Here is a 9,884-nt window from a genome sequence, read left to right on the forward strand (position 1 = left end):
CCCAGCCGCTCTGCGCTCCCCGGAGGACCTCGCTGGTGCCGGTGGCGGTGGCGGTGCCGCGCCGCCCCCCAACGGTGCGCGGCGGGCCCGGCGCTCGGTGCCCGCGGCCACCCGCTGCGCCCGGCGGTGTCCCAGCCCCGGCAGCGGTGGGGGAGGAGGGGACCAGGGAGCCCCGGCCCGCGCTGCGGGCTCTCGGGGGATAAACAAACCAGCACCGAGCCGTGTGCGGGCAGGGGAGCACCGGGGGGGCGCCGGAGCGGGAGGGCGGCGCGGCCTTCCCAGCGCCCGCGGCGGCCGCGGCCGGAGCGGGGGGAGCAGCCCGGCCCGGGGGCCCCGCTGGGGTCGCCGCGCGGTCTGGGCGTTTGCTTGTGCCCCTGCGTCGGGGGAATACGGCGGGGATGCGCGGTCGGTCGGCGGCTTACGGCAGGGCGGGGCGGGGCGGGGCGGGCGCAGCGCGGCGGGCGGGGCGCTGCAGGTGGGGGCGGGGGGCGGGGCCGGCGCGGGTGACGGTGCCGCCGCCGGTGCCGCCGCCGCCGCCGGGCCGGGCTGGGACTGGTGTCGCCGCTGCCGCCGCCGGGCCCCGAGCGGGGAGCGCGGCTCCCGCTCTACCCCGCATGGAGGGCGGTGGGGAGGCGCTGCCCGCCGACCTGCGGGAGCTGGCGAGCAAGGTGGGCCGGTGGCCGCCCGCCGGGCTGCTGCGGGGGCTGCGCGTCGGGTCCGCCCCCGGCCCCGGTTCCGCGCCGCCGCCGGCAGCCGCCAGCCCGAGCCCGGCCCCGGCCCGCGGCGCCCGCCCGCCGCTCGCCGACCGCCTCCGCGCCCTCCGCCTCGACCTGGTGAGTGCCGCGGCCGCGGGCGGCCTGCCGGCCCCGGGCACTGCCGCTGCCCGCCGGGGCGGCTGCCTGCCCGCCCCCCTCCCCCCCCCTTGGGGGTGACTGCCCCCCCCCCCTTGGGGGTGACTGACTGCCCCGGGGGTAAATAACTGCCCCTCTCCCCCCCCGGGGGTGACTGGCTGCCCCGGGGGTAAATAACTGCCCCCCCCCCGGGGGTGACTGACTGCTGCACGCTGCCCTCGTGCAGAGGGGTGTCTCCGCACCCCATGGGCACCGGGGGTGGGTCACCTGTGGGGCTGCTGGTGGCGCTTCTAGGGGAGGTGGGGGGGATTAGATGCGGGCAGAGTTTTTTCCTCAAACCATTCTGGGGTGAAAAAGCAGCCTTTTGGAAGTGCTAGGTGCTACACGGAGATGCCAGATGACTCCCCTTCGCCCACCAGCCGGGGCCCCGGGCTGAGCCCCCTTGATTTCGGGGGGGGCTGGCCGGGGGCTGCTGTGGAGTGGCTCCGCTCCGGAGGGGGCCGGCGGGGGATTTGGGGGCCGGTGGAGCCCGCCCCCCCCCCCCCCGGCGAGGGACGTTCGCCAAGGGCGTCGCGGTGGCTCCGGGGCTGGGGCTCCCCCTGCCCCCCCGCGGGGCTCCCCGTGCCCTCAGCGCCTGTCCTGCCCCCCCGGGGGCTGGCGCTCGGGGCCTTCCCCGGCTCTGCCGCCGCCTCGCTGCCCGCCCTTGGTGCATCGCCCGGCACCCTCCGCCTTTGCGTTTCCCCCCCTGCCCGGGCAGCCGAGCTGCTCTCTCCTCTGCCTGCTGCTTCCTGGGATTTGTCTGGGCGTGGGACTGTTATTTTTCGGGTTCCCGAGGATGCCGCCGCGCGGGCGGCGGGGACAGCTGGCCGCAGCAGCTGGGGGACGGCGGCGGGGAGAGGGATGGATCCGCCAGGGAACCGCGAGCGGTGACCCCTCGCTGCGCCAGCTTTGAGTCCCCGGTGGGCTGCAGCGCACAGGCATCGACAGGAGCTTTTCCCATGGTTCGCTGCCTGATGTAGCTTCTCTGGTGCCTAGTAGAAGGGTTGAGCTCTAGCTGCAGCCTTTCTTGAGGGGGTGGGGGAAGCAGATATAACCTTTCCCGTCTCCTTCTTTTCACACAATGTGAAGGGAGCAAATATCCCTGCTCCTCCAGGAGACGTGGCTGAGATTGGGCAATGGGTTAAAATGTTACTGGGGGAAGGGACTCTCCCACGCACACACACACTCAAAGCAGGATCGAATAAGCATCGTTTCCATAGGAAAATAGGCTAAATATAGCCAGCATCCGTTCCTGCCACCACGGAGGTCTTCCATGTGCAGCACTGGCCCAGCCTGAGCAGTCTGTACTGGGGATTTGTCCTGTTGTGAGACCTTGAGAATCTCTCCCAGCCAGCTCGGTGTTCCCAGGGTCAGTCCCAACAGCATAAACCTTTCATCCTTGCTCCACACCGACTGCCAGGTTGCACTCTGACCAGAGGAGAAAGGTCTGAAAGCCCTTGGTTGCCTGTGAGAGGAGGAAGGAGCTCTGGTGTTTTCCCCAGCCCTGTCCTGCACCCCAGAAGCAGCTGCATGCAGGCAGGCAGGCTTGACTGATAGTTTGTGAAGCATCTTTTGGGGCCAGACTTGGGGTGATACTTTATTAACCTCAGCTCAGAGCGCAGAGCCAGCACCTTTCCTTTCTTTGGCCTGGCTGTTTTCATCAGCAGACCAAAGCAGGGGGGTCAGTAGCCTCATCCCTAGACTGCAGGTGGGGAAAGCGAGGCACAGCCCGTTCCTGGGCAGTGGCAGGCCCAGGAGTAGAGCCCTGATTCCTAAATCTCAGCACAGGGCTCCCCTTTTCTCCCCCATTCCCCTGTGAATGGGAACCAAGATGCCCCCCGCCCCCAGCCCCTACTAGCAACGCCAGCAACTTTCCTCTGAAGCATCTCTGTCCCACATACCACCCTGCTGTTCTAGCAAGTGAGTGCTAAAAGGAGAAACTTGCCTGGGAGTGGGCGGTGGGGGGGGGGAGAGAGCAAATTCCCACTCTCCCTTACTAATCTGAGGAGGATATTTTATCCCTTGGGCCAAATTCCTCCTTGCAGGAATGACGGAAGTGGATTCGGGGTGGGGGGAGTAAATCCTGCCCTGATGCAGAGAGGGCTCGGCCCAGCCCCAGGATTTGCATGCACCCTGGGTGTTCACAGCTTGTTTTCAGCATTGCAAAGGAAGGCTCTGAGTTTGAATGCATTGGGGACACAGCAGGGACAGGAGAGGACAGCGCAGAAACACTTTGTTTGTGAAAATCGAGATCCCAGCTTGCTAACTTGTCACTGCACACCCCTGAGGAGGCAGAGCCAAGGCATACTCCAGGCTGATTCTGGCGTGCGACTAGTTAGACTTCTGTGGCTTGGGTTTGGGGTTGGGTTTTTCATTTTACCTGAGGCCTTACAGAAACTGAAACTTAAGTGATCAGCGCCATGGGTGTGTCTGTCCGTCTCTCCTTTTTGCATAACTTTTGAACTTCTTGGCCATTTCCCTCCTGCATTACACAAAAACTGGAAGTCTCAAAGGTAGAAGGTGTCCACTGGTTTCTTGAGCATTGGCTGCTGGGGAGAGAAGGGGGGACCTATTCCTATTCCCTCACACCACCTGCCTGCTGGCGTGAGCTGTGCTGTCTCAGCTCAACCTTGTTTTAGACATCAGGAAATATTCTGTATTAGGAGAGAAGTGCTGCCACTCTCTACAAACATGAGCATTGATGAACCAGCTCAGCCTGCCTGGGGGATGTATTTCCCCTTTTAAAGAGAGAGGACATTTCTGGAGGAGCCCCCCCCCCCCCCCCCGATGGGATATTGATGAGGCAGGATGGTTTTGCAGAGTGGGCATAGGGAAACTGAGGCCCAGAGCGGCGCAGTGCGTGGCTGTGTGTCCGAGAGCAGGGAGTCCAGGCTGGTTTCCTCCGTCCCATGCCATGTGCTAATTAATCATCCTCCTCCCCTGCAGCTGCTGCTGATGTCCGAGGTCCTGACGTGCCTGTGTGCAGGGAGCGTTGGGCTGACTTTGCGGCAGGTACAAAAGCAGTACTGTGCTGTTGAGTTCAGCAGAGCCTCCGAGTCCCTTTGCACCATGCCTGTCCTGCACGAGACAGGAATAAAAAGCAGCTGACCTATCTGAAAGGCTCTTGGTGTCCTTCCATACAACCTCGCCTTGTTGCAGGGTATTTCTAGGGGGACAACAGTAGGGTTCAGACTGGCATGAAATAGCAGCAAAGCTGCTGCCAGCTCTATCCAGCAAATGAAAAATAGGGGGTGTTTTTTCATTTGCATCCCGCCCACTGATCTCAGAGCGACTTTCGACCTCAGGGCTCGGCTCTGTCCATTGCATGCGTGACAGCAAGCAGTTGGATGTGGCAGAGAGAAATGCAATTGCTCAGACTCCAGGGAAGACGTCGGGAATTACCAGACTTCCTAGTCCAGTGTCTTCTCTGTGCCAAGGCCAAATACTTTAGCAAAACATGCAGAAAAGTCCACTGTAGGCAGTTTTAGAAATAGCTTGCCTAGAAAGGAAGTTTCTGCAGTTCAAAGCTGGCTCCTGCCCCAATTTGGGCAGTTTATAGCGCTCTCATTGCTTTTATTTTTTTAAATCTAGCTTGATGGGCCTGCGGGGGGGAGGGGGAGAGGGGGTTATTGTCAGGGTCTCTACAAATGTTTGCCCGTTTTCTTTGTGTCCTCTTAAGTGAGAGGCGTCACGTGCCAAAACTCGGGCTGGAGTTTTCCCAAGCTCCTTCCTCTGTTGGTTTTGTTGCTGTGCTAATTGTGGGACCGGAGATGGGGATCTTGGGAGACGCGTGGGTCATCAACGGGCGGGTGACTGGAAGGGCACCAGATGCTCAGGAACAGTTGCTGTGCTTAGAAATGATCCCGGGGGACTGTATGGTTTTCTTTCATATGTCAGTGCAAGGGATGGGATGAGTTTGAGAACAAGTCTGTGGGGACTTGTGGGAGCCCCAAAGGGCTGTGCTGGATGCCCGTAATCACCCTTTTGCTGCTCCCTTAGCCAACACCCGTGTTGGGTTTTTCTTCTTGCCTTTTGCGAAAGTTGCGGGGGGGAAAGGGTCGAAGAAACAATATGCACCATTTCACATGTGTTGAGGTGGAAAGTGGAAATTATCCACTTCTGGTCTGCCCTGCTGCCATCCCTGCTCAGAAGATACCAGCTTAGAACCACGCTGAAGGCTCCAGAGGAAATTTGGCCATTTCTGGCCGTCCCATCTCAGCTGATGGTTGGGGTCCGGGATATGTCCTGTGAGGAGAGGTGGAGCTGGGCTTGTTTAGCCCTGTAAGGAGGGTGCTGGCGGGGGGTGGTATTAGCTGCCCGCAGCTGCTTGAAGGAGAGGTACAAAGGTGACAGAGCTGGTGGCTGTAGCAGGGTCCCTTGTTCATGTTGGTCAAACACCCACCACCATCCCAAGGGCTGCTCTGTGCTCCGAGAGCTTTGTAGGCTAGTGCTGCAGTTTAGAGCCTCCCAACCCAGCTGGCTGTACTGGTCCCACCGTCAGCTGCTCGCTCCCATCCCTGTTTCCCCAGGGCTCCCAGCAGTGCTTGTGGGCCTGCAGGGAGCTGGACCAGGATCTGGTCCAGGATAAAATTTAACCCATCACCTTCCCTCCTCACCCCTGCCCCCCAAAAAACTGTTTTCAGCCAGATCCATTCCCTGCCCTGGCTCATGGCAGAGCAGGTGAGTCAGCAGAGGTTGACTCGGTGCAGGGACTCGCGTGCCAAGCTGGAGGCTTGCTGCAGCTCTGCCTTTGTGTCTTGCAAGCCCTGAAACTGTCAGGGCTGGGTGCAGCTGGTCAGCCTGGTCTGTGTTTGGAGATGCCGTGTCCACAATAGTCCAGCTGAAAGGGCTCCTTGCAGCCTCTCTCACGTGTTTGAGGAGCATCCCCCAAATATCACCTTGCATTGGCTGCCCATACCTGTCCCACAGTTGATTTCTCTTCTTCTCTCTCTTTTTTTCCCCTCCCTTCTTACTCCCTTTCCTGGCTACATATTTCCATCCTGTGCAGGGGAAATCCAGGGGCTTTCAGCAGCAAGTATCATACAAGCAAGAATGTTTTGGCAGGCTGGCCTTCCCGTTAGGAAAACAGATGTTTCTGCAGCAATTGAAGTATGGTGAAGAGCTTCCCCTCAGCCTTGGAGGGACAAGAATCAGCAATGCGAGTACTGTGATCTCTAAGCCCCATCTTCCCCCACACGATCTCCCCAGCTGCTGCTCCAGCCTGTGTCCAAGCAATTGCCAGGATGGATGTGTTGTGTCACCTCTGTTTTCTTTCACCTTCTGAAAAAACTGACACTTGACTGGTAGCTTTGGGAGTGATTCAGACCTCAGTCTCTAATCCTGCCGTGCCACGTGGGTACCACACTTCCCTGGCTCGGATCAGACACCTCACGTGTATGAAAAGGGGGGAAGTAAAATGCATGAAAGGGTCCAGCTGAAACAGCTCAGAGAGTTGGCCAGGGGGATTGCCCAGGCCCCGGAGGTGTTGGTAGTCCAGCAAGATCCTTACCCTTAATAATGTCCTGGTGTCTTCCTCCCTGATCCCCCTGGCCCTGCCAGCTGCTCCCCAGGGTTTCAGGGGATGCTCCGGGCTCAGATCTGGGCCCAGTGACTACAGTTATTTGCTTGCTCCAGTCCCCATAGGAGGCAGTGGCGTAAATGCCCTGGATTTTCTGGAGGGTGTTGGCTGGCCAGTGAATGCCATGTGTCACTGGTCCAAGGTGACAGTGTCCCCAGGTCTTGGGACAAGATCTCTTTGGAAAGAGGACAGATGTTTCCCTGCAGGGCATTTCCCCACCTCATGCATGGTGTTCATCAAGCAGCTTGTGATACCTGTGACCACTGCAGTGATGCTTTTACCTTGAAGCGGGGACGATGGCACTGCACCTGGGATGGCCAGCAGATTCCCAGCTCCCGACTTGCTTCTGCTCTCTGGGGCTGCCAGGGGCTCTGGCACGTTCCAGGCCGCAATGGGACCAGAGAGAGAAAGGTGTGGGCTGGGATTCGGGGCCCTCGGTCGCTGGATGGAGGGGAAAGTGGGACTGGTTCCTCCTGACCTGCGTGCTCTTCATTTCCCTGCCAGGCCTACCTGACAGCCGTCGATGTGAAAATCCTGCAGCAGCTGGCGGTGGTGAACGAGGGCATCGAGGCATTGAAATGGCTGCTGGAGGAGAAGAGCACGCTGACCAGCCGCTGCAGCAGCCTCACCAGCAGCCAGTACAGCCTGGTGGAGAGCCAGGAGGCGTCACGGCGGGGCAGCTGGGACAGCGTGCAGGACCCCAATGACAAGCTGGACAGCATCTCCATTGGCAGCTACCTGGACACGCTGGCTGATGACATGGATGAGTATTCCCAGAACGCTGCCGATCCTGCCGCAGCATCTGCACCAGGCAGAGTCCTGGCCAGGGCAGAGCAGGATTGGGCCAGGATTGACCACGACAGGGGCTTATCTGCAAAGCAGGAGAAGGGCAAAGCGGAGCATGAATGGCCCCATGCGGACAACTTGCCTGCTGGGCTGCCCCAGGATTGGAGCTGCCCAGACCAGCAGCGGTTTGCTAAGGAGCCCCAAGTGGCCAATGGCCATTTGGGCAAGCAGCCCTCCTCTCTGGAACCAGGCAAAGACACCAAACTGCCATCAGGAGCTGGGGAAAGGATGGGGAAGGGGAACCCAGGTGGGAAGACTCGGAAGGCTGAAGCTGACTTTGAGAACTGCAAACTCAACAGCAAAGTGCACCTGGAATATGATGCTCACTGGCGCTGGCTCCAGTCTCAGGATGATGTGACGTTCTTGTAGCCCATGGCTTCACATTCCCAGTTCAGCTCTGCCAACCATCTGCTCTGCTTCATGTGTTTCTGCTTGGGAGAGTGGTATGGCTAGGGAGAGGGAGGCGGTCTGGCTTGGCTGTGTCATGCTGTCCCTCTGATCCCCCCCAGCAGGGTTTGGTGATACAGCACTAGGGGCTTGGGGTGGGGTGCCCACCCCATGGCAAATTTCCTGGGAAAGGCAGAGCAAGGTGGGTCCCCATAAGTTTAATCCTTTGCTACAGGGTGATGCTTGCAGGTGGCTGGTCCCATGAAGGGACCTGGTGGCCCACTGTCCTTGAAGAGGGACATTTTGCTTGAGCTGAAAGTGAGGGGTTGGTGGGGGGCACCTGGGGCAGCAGGACTCCTGGGTTCTCTCCCTGGCTCTGCGTCAGCCCTCTTCCTCAGCCTCTCATTTGCAAAAACTGGGGACCCGTCCCCAAATCTACCACCCAGACAGGACAGGAGATGCTCCCACACATCCACAGCTTGGTGGCACCAGCATGCTTGGTGTGAGTCGTGGGGCAGGACTGTGAGCAGAGAAGTCTGAGTGTGTCCATGGGACAGGCTCATTTCCAACATTCCTTTTAAGGCCAGTGTCTAGCTAGGGTGATTACATGTGAGAATAGCAGAGCACTTGGTGGGAGATGGAGATCCAGTTTTCCTCTTTTGTTTCTGGACTGTCTCCCACCTTGTGACCAAATCATGAGGAAACCCCAGTCGAGCGGTGCTGGTCTTGATGAAGTGGAAGTGTACAAACAGCCTGGCAGAGTCTGTGGGGTTCAAACTGCTGTTAAAGTCTTGTGCTTTCCCCTGATGCAGCATGATGAAGGTGATGGCCAGGATTCTCCATCTCTGTGATGAATGGTGGTGGGTCTCTGCAGCCAGCCAGCAACTAGAAACATGAGGTTCCACTGCAGGAGTGGATTTGCAATGTCCCTGCTCTAGAGACAGCTCTGTCCTTTTAGCCTTGTCTTCTTCCTGTGCCTTTTACCATCCACACACTACACTTCCCAGCCCACCCTCTTGCTGGCTTTTAGAGCATGGCTTACAGCTGCAGCTGTGTGTTAGCTTGGCAGAAAGCGCTCCCTGTAAACAAGGATGCAGGGAAGGACCTTGGCATCCTGCAGCCTCCACTTCGAGGAGAGGGGCTCTTCCACCTCCACAGCAGTAGGGAGACAAGCCTGGAGTGTCCCAGCTTTACTACCTGTGGGTGCATCTGCTCCTGGCTGAGTGCAGAGATGGCCTTTTTTGGGGCTTAGTGCCATTCTTCCCCTCTGTCCGTGAATCCCAGCCTGACTCTTTCCTTGTTGGGGTGCTGGAAGTTGGGATTATATCTCCTGAAGTCCCTGGGAAACCAAGAGAGGGGGGAAGATGTGAATATTTCTAGAGCAGAGGTGGTGTGGGCTGGACATGGTTAGGAAGGCAGTTGGGTGCGTGCTGTCAACCTTGTACCTCTGAAGCAGCACTTTCAGTGGGGCTCCCTTCCTTGCTGAGACTTGTGAACACCGTCCTTTCCCAGAGCAGCAGGGAAGATCCTCAGGGCTCTCCTGGGTGGACATGGAGAGGTTTTTGCATTCGTGGATAAGAGCAGGACAAAACTCAAATTTTTGGAGGTGGCATCTGTCAGGGTCCTGGGGGAATCCCAGCAAACCAGAGCTGGGCTGCCCTGCACAAGCATGTCCCATCTGCCTGCTTGAGAAGCCATGCTTGGCTTGCGATCACCTGTGAGCACCTTATAGCTTCCTGTGTAGGCAGCTATGCTGCTGCCAGCTGAGCCGCTACGTCCCTCGAGGCTGCCTGTCCCCGGCTTTCCTTTAGCCCTGCATGCAATGAATCGGCTGTGGGTCCTGGGGGAGATGGGGTAAGTCCTCTGACGCTGCTGAAAACCATTGTCGACAAAAATAGCTGGCTTAATAAACGGTAGCGTGTCTGCAAGGCCCCGCTGTTGGTGCTTTGCTGAGCACACGGGGAAGGGGAGAGGTTCCTACCACGGCCGTCCTGCTTAGAAATGGCTCTGCAGCCGCTGGGAGCAAGTGCGACTGAGCAGCTCGGAGCTATGCAGACAGGGCGGGTTAGCCCCAGTCCTGAAGCAGGCACAGATCTTGGGTCTAGGGATGTCCCCTCACCACGACGACACCTGCCATGAGGGACTGTTCCCGGAGCAGCCGGGCACCTGAGCAGGTCTGCCGG

The 9,884-nt window shown here is 59.1% G+C and overlaps 1 protein-coding gene across 4 annotated transcripts; it reads left to right on the forward strand.

Annotated features, from left to right (window-relative positions):
* Nucleotides 1–541: 541 nt before the first annotated feature.
* On the forward strand, nt 542–9,629 carry LURAP1 (leucine rich adaptor protein 1). 4 transcript variants are annotated; one of them, XR_010884924.1, is made up of 3 exons: nt 752–833; nt 5,899–6,242; nt 6,973–7,034. XR_010884924.1 is itself a non-coding variant. In XM_067301180.1 (3 exons), the coding sequence occupies exons 2-3, from the start codon at nt 6,661–6,663 to the stop codon at nt 7,681–7,683; spliced, it is 930 nt and encodes a 309-aa protein (XP_067157281.1). In that variant the 5' UTR covers nt 752–833; nt 5,899–6,660; the 3' UTR covers nt 7,684–9,629. The 4 variants fall into 4 exon arrangements, 3 of the variants coding, with proteins under 3 accessions (XP_067157282.1, XP_067157281.1, XP_067157283.1); XM_067301180.1 differs by having other exon boundaries at nt 5,899–6,879; nt 6,973–9,629; XM_067301182.1 differs by having other exon boundaries at nt 5,899–6,052; nt 6,973–9,629.
* The last annotated feature ends 255 nt before the right edge of the window (nt 9,630–9,884 follow it).

This window comes from Apteryx mantelli, chromosome 8 (genome assembly GCF_036417845.1).
Source record: "Apteryx mantelli isolate bAptMan1 chromosome 8, bAptMan1.hap1, whole genome shotgun sequence".
Classification (NCBI taxonomy): domain Eukaryota; kingdom Metazoa; phylum Chordata; class Aves; order Apterygiformes; family Apterygidae; genus Apteryx; species Apteryx mantelli.

What these genes read in the sequence shown, in the direction of transcription:
- LURAP1 (XM_067301181.1), top strand. Translation starts at nt 615, where the DNA reads ATGGAGGGCGGTGGGGAGGCGCTGCCCGCCGACCTGCGGGAGCTGGCG. An exon ending in GCGCCCTCCGCCTCGACCTG is followed by an intron (nt 834 to 6,972) that starts GTGAGTGCCGCG and finishes TTTCCCTGCCAG; the next exon opens with GCCTACCTGACAGCCGTCGA.